Here is a 12,673-nt window from a genome sequence, read left to right as displayed (position 1 = left end):
CATCTTATGTTAAAAATGGTTTGAAGCACTCGTGATATGGTTAGTGAAGTACTTGGACTTCTTCCTGCTTTGTGCATCAGGTCAGTTTCCATGCTCCCAAAGGAAACTATGCATTGGCTGAAAAAAAGAGAAAGTCCCATTTACCCTACTATTATCTTTTCACAGCTGGTTTGTTAGAACAGAGGTGAGGCATGGGCACATGTACTGACTATTACAGCCACCAGGAAACAATGCAGTAGCAAATCAAATAGCGCCTGCTTAAATTATTTACATCTGGGACACTCTGCTCACACACCCCAGAGTAACTGAAAGGGAAGTTGCTTGAAAACTGCATTTTCTTGTAGCTTTCTCCAACTCCTTGAGCTAGCTGACAAATAAAAGGTGTGACCCAGTCCCAGGGTACCGAAAGCCAAAAATAAAGTAAAAAACTACCTGAGACTAATGGCTTTAGATAATTTTAAGATTTCAGAAGTGTTAACCTTCTTTTTTCTAGCACCACCTCCTCACATTTCCTAAAGCAACTCTGCCATCCTAACACAGGTTAAACACACAAAGTAACACTTTCTCATATACATGAAGTAATGAGCAGTAACTATTTCTTCAACTGCCTCTCGTGCATTTTAAGCTACATCCAAGCAAATCAAGTTAACATGGTAGATGGGGAGAAGATAGATAGTTTTGTGACTAAGAAGCAAGATTAAAACTCAACTGTTGGTACTCCCACAGATTTCCCAGCTCAGTCTTCTGTGTTCCTTTTGTCTCTGAAAAAATAACACCAGTAAAAATATTTCTAATATTTTAAGTTTCTGTATTATGTTTCATAGTGTGCTGAGATGGTGATTAGCACCATGAAGCACTGATTGCAAGCTGAAGTTCATTACTGTGGCTCTCTATTTGCTGGTACATAGCATCAGAGTATCCCTTAAGAGAACATTTGATAGCATCACTCATCTATCTGCATTGTCATACAGTCCAGATGGTCGCAGTATGTAGGCAACTGGGAACCAGAGCAGCAGGAGTACATCCTGCTGCAATTTTCCCTCTGGTGCTAATCTTGATGCATTTGGATTAGTCTGTCGGTTAGGAAGTCTACAGCTCTGAGTAGATGCACTGAAAGACCAAGCAAATGAAATAAACTGGAGCAGCTGCACTTAATAGCTTTGCTAACTACCAAATGACCAGATTTGCCCATAAAAGCTCAGTAAAAGATTACTGCAGCTCAGCTGAGTGAAAATTCCCTACTGTGTGGAGCGAATTTTCTTTTGAATTCCACAAGGGTGGCATTCTGTAACAAATGGGTCTGTTGCTAAAGATGAACTCAGAAATCTGTGTACTTCAGCAGATTAACTATTACTTTGATGTACAAACCCAGAGACAAAGAGGAAACAAGACTTCTTCCATTTGGCAACTGTAATTTTATTTCTGGATTAGTTGTAAGAGTTAAAATTTTAAACATTTCAACATTTGTACCCTGCCAGACACATTAATTGTCATACTGGAACAATACTGCAAATGAAGTCAACATAATTAATTATCTCCATATAAGGACAGAGTTCTCAAGAATGTAATTGTTATTTTTCTGTGTTACAGAAAGGAGGGTTTCCAAACCTTGAAAAGACAAGATTTCAGTGGGAATTTGATATTGCAAAGAACTACAAACTGGCTCTCATTAGTCCAGGTAAGAAAAACCTAAACACAATATAATAAACAGAAGACAAACTGGCAGAATCAAGGAAGGAAGGAAGACAAAGACATTTCTAATGAGGTATCTTGATAACATAAAGAAATTACTACGTCTACAAATGTAATCATACTTATTTAAACTCAGGTTAGTATAGATTTTATGGTCTTGAGGAATTTACTTAAACAGAAGAGATAGTCAACCAAGAGTAAAGTGTTACACTTGGTGACTTCCTGCAGTTTAGTCATGTACATAGGCTCACTGAGAACAAAGTACATAACTGCAGGCTGTGAATCACACTCAAATTTTCCACCCATGACTACATGAGGGAGTAATTTTTCCCACCAATACAAATATGCGGTAGTGTAACTGTGACTACACATAATAATTTTATCTGGACTATTTGCTAGCTATTTTGTTTGCTGGTAGACAAGATTCTTTACTCCATATAAACATCACCAAAATGATTCCTTATAATGCTAGGACTCCTAGTATTCCTAGTTCTTCCACTAGTAGAGTTTTTATACTCAAAACAACTCACAACTGAGCAACAGAAATGGACATTAAGAGAGCTACAAGAATATGAGTGAGAACAGAAGTTACCTATATTCATTCCTATTTCCCCATGGAAAATCACTACGTACAGAGTAAAAATACAATCCTTTTCACACCCAAACCAGCCTGTGAATGTGTAATAACAAGCGTTGCATGTGGGAACAGACATCTGTGGTTTATCTTTGTTTGCCATTTTGGTGCCTATTTCCAGGAAAACTGGAAGATAATCTTCAAAATTTGGCTCCACAAAACAGCAGAAAATAGATGGAGTTCTCACAGAACAAACTATGCTCACTGGCAGTCCTTCCCAATAATCTTGCAAAAATTTCTTGCTGTATGTCTGTAGAATGATTTGAAATTACTAAATTACCTGAAGAATCTGAAGTCTCTAGTTCAATTAACAGGACTGATTGTTCACATTTCTTTCAAATAAAGATGCATTTCATGTGGTTATTGATTTCCTATTAATTTACAGAGCAGCAGGTTTCTGCAGGGGAAAGACTTAATTTCTCCAGCGTAGTCTTCTTTAAAAAAATGTCCTGCAGAAAAAAAGAGAGAGAGTGCAAAACAGATTCTGTTAGCTGTAGTGCAATTTTTAGTCTTCCTGGTAAGGATAATATTATATGTCTAGATCTCAGTTGACTCATTTTGATTTGTATTGTAAGTAATAATTGAGACCACCACAAATACCCACATGCAACAAGAAATCTTTCCTTGGTTCTTCTAGAGATCTATGACTGTACTTACAGTCATTACAGCGTGGAGAAACCGTAGACAGTAAACCGAGTTTGTGACACAAGGATATTTTTGGGATAAACCCATTGTATAGTGACAAATTAACACAGACAAACTTCAGTGAAAACCAAACAGTCATGAATACTTGTTAACAGGCACACTGTCACATAATACAAATGGAAACTTGTTCTTTGGACAAGCCTTAACAAGGAAGTAATTTGTAGTTATTTACATACTTATGAATTCACCAAAGCCACAGCAGTTGTCCACAGACAAGGAAAAAAAAATAGATTAAACCTACTTGTTTAGACAGAGCCTATTTATTTTATAGTCTGGTAGATGACCAATTCTGCAGAGGACCTCTAAGGAACATTATGAAGTAGAAACTAAATGCTTATATTTTAACAGGACAGGCATGGCACAAGCCCAAAGAACACTCCAGTATGCCAGGAACAAAAGCAAGCGTGGCATGCAATGAACAGCCAGGCACATGCTGAAAAAATAATGCAGCCTCACAATGAACAGTCATGTTAACCCAGGTCTGGCTATTCACCATGAGGGAACACTGCAGTGGCTACAGCTGCAGGAGATACCCTTGTCTGTAAACAGGTGCACTGACTTCAAAAACCTTTCTGTGTGTGTTGGGACTGACTGTTGATGAGGGAATAGTAGGGCTAAATATACAGGATATGAAAAGAAAAATAATAGTGACAGTTATTTCCTTGCTTGTTAGTTTATGCACAGGTATCAAACACAATTTTACAGTGATCTTCAGTTGGTGTTAGCCACTAAAATTATGCTGATTTACAACTAATACTCTAGTATTCTACATAGAACAAGAGTTGAGGTTAAGCTTTCCTCTGCCATTTTACTTAGTAGTAAAGACATCTTCAAATCTTTTCCTTCAGTCAAGCTATAACACATTGGTCTTGCTTTTGAAACTGTTTGTCCAAAGTAGAGCAAGTTGTATCAACTTGATAGCTCTATTGCGCTTTAAACCATGGATTTTTCTGTTTCACATCTACATTGATTATCTTTAAAAAAAGGACTCTGGGAACATCACAAATTGCCAAGACACAAATCACTTAGCTCTTCAGAAAATTTTACACTTAGGTTGGCTTAGACAAGGACAGTAACTGCAATCTAACAAAAAAAAAATCCCACAAAACAGAATTAAATGTCTGGTTGTGTTGAAGAATGCTTATGGGCATTTGTTTCCCCAAATTATAATCCATGGGACCACAGTAAATGGTTTAGATTGAAGTAAGCAATTTAAAAAAAAAAAACCAAAACCCACTACCACAAAAAATCCTCAAACTTTAAACCAGAAGTATGAGTGTATGTGTACTCACATACAACTAGTTTTGAAAATCACTATTTTGAAAAGTCTGGGAAACCACTGCTGTAATCATAGAATAGTTTGGGTTGGAAGGGATCTTTAAAGGTCATCTAGTTGAACTCCCCCACAAGGAGCAGGGACATCTTCAACCAGATCAGGTTGCTCAGAGCTCCGTCCAACCTGGCCTTGAATGTTTCCAGGGATGGGGCATCTACCTGGGGCAACCTGTTCCAGTTGTAATGCATGATAGCTACTTACAACTATCAAATTAACAACCATGTGATTCAGAAGGTTATGTAGTCCACAAGAAATAAATACTGAAAATATGTCTGATAAAAAACCCAAACTGTATAGACTCTGGTTAAGAGCCTTTTAATCTCCAGAGAAAGAAAGCTTATGCACTTACATTTCATCATCATATTCCTTTGGAGGTGATACTGCGATGACTAAGTCAATCCAATCCTGAAAAAGAAATGCACAGGCAAACATGTGCTGCTAAATACTGCTTTTAGAGATGGTCAGTGGACTATCATGGAATGTTAGATAGAGAATGAGGAAGGCAATCTATCCCTGGAAAACCATAGGGAGCGGCAGAAAGATCTCTGTGAAAGACTTCTATCGGAATACCATTTCAAGATTGAGCTGTTTGATTTGTACCCTGAAATTAAAGACAGACTTACTGGTCTTACAAGAATCTTTTGAAAACAATTATTCTAAGAATCATCCTGTATTTGGTCACCTTAGGAATTAATACAGTTCTTTCTGAGAAAACACTCAACGTAGCTGAAGTGCAGAGTTACTTGTACATTAAGAAAACAAAGACAAGCTATGCTATTATCACAAAATTCCGATCAGCTTGCAAGTAATTTTCAAGATCAAAGAGAGATTCTACAGATAAATGTACTATAAGATAAATGTACTATAAACACTCAGAATGTAATGTGTTTAAGTACCAGTCCTGACATGTGGCTAAATGCCATGAACTTCCACAGTAAATTACATGCATGATTTTCAGAGACGCTATATACCAATATCTTCTGCAGATTTCAGTTCACTTTGGTAGTACATGGCATACCTCTTACTTTTGCTATTTGCAACCTTATTCATGTTGATGTGACAGTGTCATCAGAGAAAACTGTACCTCATATGAGCGTTGTAGGTAGAATGAAAAAGTATTTGAGGTTACTTACCCCACCCACGTTCCAAGCTTTTGCTAGAGTTGCCTGTGCTTCTGCCAGCCTGCTGTCAATTAGTATCTTGCCATTTACAGCTAGTATTTCGTCCCCTTTCACTATGCCTCCTGGTGAAAAGACCAATATCGTATATATATGCATAAGCAAAAAAAATTCTGTAAGTCTTTTCTGTTCCATATTTATGTAGTACTGAGTATAATGAAAAGTGTCTTCACTACATGTGAAGGCTTTCACTAAAAATTGACAGAGACAAGGAAGTTTGCTACAGGCAAAAGCAAAAGGAATTTTCAGGCATGGAAAAGCCACACTAATCTCTTATTGATCATGACCAGTAAAAAACTAGTTCAGTAAGATCTTCTGTAGCAGCAGTTTGCCTGCCTGGGTGATCCATCTATACAGCTTACAAATTGTGGTTGATTGTATACTGTTACTACTACAAAAATGGCAGCATTACTTGTTTCATACCTGAAGGTATGAGTGGCATTTGTCAAGGGCTTGCAGGACTGTAATTCCTTTGCAAGAGTGTGTGCAATGTTTAGTCCTTAGAACTGATTTTGAATTTCTAATCTAGAATGGAAACAACCAGCTAACTGGGACTGGATTTGAAGGAAGGAAAACACAGATGGTAACAGAACAGCCTTAGCTATAAGAGAACCTCACAACAGTGAAGAGCTGAAGAGAGACAGCGTACTTGAGAGATCAAGGGGCTGATATGTTTTCACAGCAGGAGTGACAAACACAGGTGCAGGCTGGGACAAGGTCAGCAAAGACAATGTAAGGAGATATTGTCCTGTCCATCTACCTGGTCATCACCATGGTTCTCAAGGAAAGGATGAGAGACTGGCCACCAGGAGCAAAGCCTGGATGTGTTTGTATGCACGTTCTTGTACCTTCCAGAGAGCTAAGCTGTTAATCAGAAGGCTCTGGCCTTTAGTATGATTTTGGGAGTAAAGCCAGGTGTTTTACAAAACAAATTACTATTCAAAGTAGCATTAAGAACAAAACTAAGCACTGTAGTGTAGCCATGGCCTAGTAATTGCATTAATTGTTTTGCACAAGGAAATACTACAAATGTCATTGCTAATGGTGAAATCATGAAGACCATATTCTGCTTTCCTTAATTAACAGAATACCCCAGAGAATCAGGTGTTGGTGTTTCCTCTTTTTTTGTTTTTGTTTGATTTTTTGGGGGTTTTTTTTTTTTTGGTGTTTTGTTTTTTTTTTTTATATCAGACTAGAAAAAGGGGAGTCCTTATGAAGAGAACAGCTCCGCATTTTCAGGCCACGTTACTGAAAAGTCAGTTATGATAAAAATATAGCAGCAGTGACTCTTTTTTCTTAAACACTATTTAGAACATTTACATAATTGTTAATTTAATTAGCACCTTCAAACCATGAGCTTCTTTCTAAGCTGAGACAGAACTTTGCTGCCTTGGATGATTTAAGTGTGCCTCTCAGTACCAGGCATAGCTATGAAGTCAGCCAACAACTCTCAGTCAGCTAAGAAGCCACTTTGCAGCAGCATTCAAATTGCCTATTGTTACTTACCATGTTTGTCTGCAGCACCACCCTCATAGATGGCAGACACAACTATCCTTCCAATAGGCGAATCAATTCCTCCCTCAACTGCAAGGTCTAATGATCCTTCCTGTTAAAAAAAGAGTTTTAGTTCAGAAAGGGCTGTTAATTTTTGCCATCAATAGGAGCTTAATCTTTACTTCTTCCCAATAAATGGGACTGTATATGCTTACATGAACCCTTTAAATATCAATCAATCAAATAATATAGTATTTACCTTTTTAATTCGTAATAGCCGTACATCTTTTCCCATAATCTGCTCTGGGGTAAACTATGAAAACATATAATGATTAGTGATTTCCACCTTGGAAGCACAAAACAATTACAATGATCTACAAAGCTTATGGGAGAAAAGGGACATTTCCCTCCTCCAAAATAGTGTTAGAGGAAGATCAGAACACCAGATCATCTTTTCACGTTAGAAAGCTCCCTTTCAACATCACTAGAAAAGACAAATATGCAAGCCCCATCAAATCAATGAGCAAAAATCTTACCCCCTCCCAGCTCTCAAAATTAAGGATGTGGTTTTTTTTCCCAGTGTATTTCATATTAAACAGACATATTTGAATTCTCTTCTTACCATTGAATATGGATCAAAATCTTCCAAATATTTCTGGAAGCCCTGAGAATAAAACAATACTTAATTGTAAAAACGTCAGGCTCATGCACACACTTAAACACACAAACTCCATTTTATTTATTAGTGAGAGAACATATAATTGTGTAAGCTATGAAAGAAGAGAGTAAATAGAGAAAAGCACAGAGTGTTTGCAAATAGTCCATCCTGACAGTCAGAAAACATTTCAAAACCTTATGGCAGATCAGCAGTTTCAGCTCGTCATACTACAGAGCAATTCTGAGGAATGGCTTACCACTCTGTCAGCTCTGCGGTTCCTCTCTACGCTTGACAGAACAGAAACAAATCTTGAAAGCATCATGGTCAGGTATGTTCTGCCACACTGTTCTGAGCAACCTTTCTTGGGACTATCACCATGTTGGGCACTATCTAACACAGGCAGAAGTGACAGGCAACACCTGTCGGCAACACTACTCCACAGTGTCTGGGTTGTAGAACCCTCTTCCAGCCCATTTCTCTTCTCCTTTCCATGGAGTTTCAAGAAGTTGGCTCCATGCCGCAGGACAACCACCAATTCGGTTTTCATATGGTTCTGTGGAGGATTTAAAAGTTTTGACAGGGAATGTCTGAAATGGTCGAGCATTGTTTAAGCTTTGGGAGGACCCATACCTTCTTAAACTTTCAGAACCTAGAGCATTACCCTTGTCAGGCCAACACTGCAGGGAAAACACAGGAGTTATGCCTCCTGCTAAGATGACAGCTCCTCAGCCAGCAACTGGGAATTAATGGCGCTTGGGTGGTGGTTTCTTGAGGAGGATTAGGAGTTACTGGGTGACACTGTGTGGGCAATGCTGGAGATTTATAAAAAAAAAAATCTTACCCTTAACTTACCCTGCACGTTAAAGGATGGACTTCAGGACTTAACAGAAATCTTTACTGAGGGACCTAAATGCTGTATCACTCTTGTGGCTCCAAGCCGCAATAACCTGGGGATACGGGAACAACACAGAACCACAAAACCTTTTGCTGCCACAGCAGGAAAGGCATCTGATGCAGGCCAGTGGTTCAGTGTGTGATCAGGCTTGATATAGCCATTATTGCCCTCTTTCATACTGGATCCATCTGATGACTAAATATATTCCAGCTCAGCCTTTTTTCACTTGTAAATCAAATGCACAGCTTACGGTTCCTCTGGTATCTTCAAGGGCTGGCTGTTAAATGTCAAAACTTGCAGCAGAAAACATGAATGCCTCCTCTTGTTATCGTCTTTATCATCTCTCTTAGTTGCCTGTATAATTTTCACATGACTATAAAATGATCCTCTGGGGTCAGATCTCGACCTACTACATAGGTCTGCATTAGCAGACCCTCAAATGTAAAGAGCGCTGCCCATTTGTCTAACCACCCTTATATAGACCATGCAACAGTGGTGCTGATGACTCTTGCGTGGACTGGCCGTCATTACAGACAGGCATAGTGAATTGTACAGCATGAACGCTGGCTTTCCTGCAGGTTGTCTCTCTCTTCACCTTTTCCCTGAGATCAGAAGACCAACGTAAGCAAATCACGTCCTCATTCTGTGTTTCTTCTGAGACAGAAGAAACATTTGCAAATGTTGAAGCATGACTTTGTCTCCACAGGCTCCAGAGAGCTAAATCTTCCGGGCACAACTGCAGAACTTTTGCTTACTGCCCCAAGTGGGTTTTTTTTTAAATAGGGAAATAGGTATTAAAAGCATCTTTTGGGATGAGAGACCTTATTTAGCATTTAAATTAGTATGGATTGCATTACATTTGTTAACTTCTAACTTTGAGGAACTAAATAAATTGGAATTTGATCACAGACTTCAGCAATGGTAGAATTTAATCTTCGGGGAAAAAAACAATCACTCATTAATTTACAAAGTGTATGAATATTATGAATAGTTTTACTAATACTGTAAGAGAAAGATTTTACAATGATATCTACCTAAACAACTAATAGTTCAAACAGCTGAATTTGTATTGAACTTTGGAATCGTGGCTGAAGTAGACATCTACAGACTCGGAGCAAGCAAGTTAGAGGAAAGAACACCAATCTCAGCCAAGTTACTAATTCATTATGTAATCCAAAGGAAGTCATTGAACTCTCTTTGTCCCAGGTCACCCTCACGAAAAACAGATGTTCCCTTGAAGAAAATTTTCCTGGGAAAATATTTTTTAAACAGGAAAAAAAAAACCCACCCCTAAAAACCCCACAACAAAAAACCTGCAAGCAACGAAGTTATATGATCTGAATCAAATAATGTACAAATACAGCTATGATACAATGAAGACATTCGCTGAACTGTAATAAATCTTCCCAGAAATGAGCATCACAAATTCAGAGAGCAGAGAGCACACTCCATATCCAAGTAGGGACTAATGAACCAAGCAACACCAAGTGGAAACCACAGTGCTAAGCCTACCCTCCCACGACTCAGGACACCTCAGGTGAAAGTGTTAAGACCATTCTAATCCTTTCTTGTCTTACAGTAACATTCATAGGACTGAAGAATAAGTAGAATCTGGAACATTAAAATGTTTGACTGCTCAACTATCTGTCTGGACTTCTAGATGAAAGGTAAAGTTACTACTTTAAAAAGAAAAAAACCCACAACACCAAACAAACAAAAATCCTCACAAGCACCTAAGCCAATGATGCTGCTCACTGAAGTTTCTAGCATCAATAGTCAGTATCAATTGAGAACTAACTGAAATAAACTCAAAACAAGAATTAAGAGGGAAACCTGTAACCAGATATAATAAAATTTTCCAAAAGCAACATTTGCTGAGAACTCCACTGCTACATAAACAGAACGTACTAACATTCAAGGGGAACTGAACAATCTCAAAGTTTGATTTACCTCAGTCAAATCCAGGTTTCCCTTCTAGATCTAGACTGAAACTGACCCAAAAAAAGAAAAAAATCATTACTAATCTTAATGGTTTACCACTCAGAAGCTCATATTGTGAGCTCATAACTGTGTACCAATATTTTCATATACCATGGCAATGCATCTAACTTAGGTGTTCTGCACAGAAACTGGCACATTTAACAGCAGCAGAGAAGTTAAGCACAAAGTTCGCTTATTCAGGGGACCATCTATTAAGCCAGCAGTCAACCAAAGAAGAAGAGATTAAAACTTCATCACTATGACAGAGGAAATCAATAAAAGTAGTAACACGGCAAAAAAAATCCTACACAATATAGAAAGGCTATATGAATAAGTGCTTTCCATTACCAGTTCCTCTGATTTCCTACCAATAACTACATTATGATAATAGCTCTATTTGTTAAACTAAGAAAATATTTTATTACTGAAAGCATTGCAACTGGACACTAAAAGAAACAAGGAAACTTAAGGAGTATTAAAAAATAACTTGCCAGTATCAGATCAGTTATCATTGTTTGACTATCTTTAAGATTGCACTAATCATGTAAGTAGTCACAGATGGTTCAGCCTGAAGGATTTACTATCGTCTCATTCTCCACCTGTCTAGATTAGCAGGAGCCACAGGCACACGCTGAAAGTTTACAAAGACTAGCAGTTTTCATGCACTAGGGCTGTCTTGTACTCTGTTTTAGAAACAGGAGCAACAGGACTAGAAAGGAAAGGTTTAAATTTATGATCAGTCAAAACAAGAAGCACCACACACAACATGGAAAAATGTTATTTTACTTGTTTTTTGTTAGATCTAAATGATGAATTGTAAACCACCATCCTTTTAAACATCTCTTGTGGCTGCAAAAGAAAGAAAATTGCCAAACCAGATATTAACTTTTTGCTGTAAATGAGTATCATCTACTCAAAATAATCTCACTACTTTTTTTGCTCTTCTAGGAACTGAATCACACTTGCATATTTTAGTGCTTGTTCAAAATGAGAGAACACACACAGTGAAATAGTAGTGAATACAAAGAGGAAAGAATTCTAGAGAAACTACATAAATAATGCACATTTCCATACCCTAAGATTTCTTAAAAACATTTTCCACCCAAAACCCTGTATCAGATCAGATAATACATTTGAGTCTTCCAAAACAAGAGAAACTTTCTAAAGACTAAACTAAACTATTTACATTTCTAAACTCAATTTGCTTTAAAACAAATGACTATCTATCAGTTTCACTACTGATTCCATTGGTGTCCTATAGTCATATCATTACTTGCAAAAATATATCTGTTCCTGAGTCAACGAAAGATTTGTGGTCTGCATTTAATTAATACAGAGACTGAGTTTCTGTCTTGAAAGACTTCTGGGGAAGTCTGGCAAGATTTTCCACAAAACTCTTCAGCCCCTTTATTATTTATTATTATTATTTCATTTTCAACACAGATGGCAAATAATAACTGAAATTTCCAATCATCACATGTCTTGCAGCACGTATCTAAGCACCTGTCTCAACTCCCGAGACTGCAGTCCTGCAGAATCAGGCTTCACATCTTGCAAATTAGAGGAAAGCTTAAATATTCATTCTTCCTTTCAGAAATGCTGCATCCAATCACAAAGGAGTGAGGGACAAAAAAAAATTTAATAGCAGCAAGTACATCAAAGTCTTCTAACTCACTAACTCACATATTTGTGATAGTTGGGAGAGCAGACACTAATGTTCATGTTGGTTTTGCTTCTCTGAAAACCCTACCACTAAGTCCTAATAAACCTCTCCTGTTCTCTGAGCCAGAATTTAATTACCTTTGCCACAAGTGTATTCCAATTCACTGAAGTACAGCAGAGACAGTTCACACTGATTTTGATCCAGAGCAGCCGTAGGCATTCAAGGCCGCGCTCATGTTTAATGTCAATTTGTCAAACTAATTATAAGCCGTCAGTAACAAAAAACACAAGCAACATTTTCAATTTGTCTGATCACACATAAGGGTATTATCAATTTTGCAAACTAGTTTATACTTGCACACCAGTTATTTATTTTCAGGAGCTAGGTTATATTAACTACAGATTATTATTTTACTCTGTTCATTCCTTCTTAAGGAAT

The 12,673-nt window shown here is 37.6% G+C and overlaps 1 protein-coding gene across 1 annotated transcript in view; it reads right to left on the bottom strand.

Annotated features, from left to right (window-relative positions):
- Window positions 1-1,409: 1,409 nt before the first annotated feature.
- USH1C (USH1 protein network component harmonin) overlaps window positions 1,410-12,673 on the bottom strand; it is a 49,121-nt gene continuing 37,857 nt past the window's right edge. Inside the window, exons 20-25 of the mRNA XM_086749627.1 lie at window positions 7,662-7,703; window positions 7,299-7,352; window positions 7,052-7,151; window positions 5,501-5,610; window positions 4,717-4,772; window positions 1,410-2,775 (exon numbers count right to left, since the gene is read on the bottom strand). Coding sequence (XP_086605753.1) covers window positions 2,763-2,775; window positions 4,717-4,772; window positions 5,501-5,610; window positions 7,052-7,151; window positions 7,299-7,352; window positions 7,662-7,703 — 375 coding nt within the window. The 3' untranslated portion in view covers window positions 1,410-2,762. The remainder of the gene's footprint in view (window positions 2,776-4,716; window positions 4,773-5,500; window positions 5,611-7,051; window positions 7,152-7,298; window positions 7,353-7,661; window positions 7,704-12,673) is intronic.

Source organism: Chlamydotis macqueenii, chromosome 5, assembly GCF_036417535.1.
Source record: "Chlamydotis macqueenii isolate bChlMac1 chromosome 5, bChlMac1.mat, whole genome shotgun sequence".
Lineage (NCBI taxonomy): Eukaryota > Metazoa > Chordata > Aves > Otidiformes > Otididae > Chlamydotis > Chlamydotis macqueenii.
The sequence above is the reverse complement of the archived record's forward strand: the minus strand, read 5'-3'. Positions and strand labels throughout refer to the sequence as shown.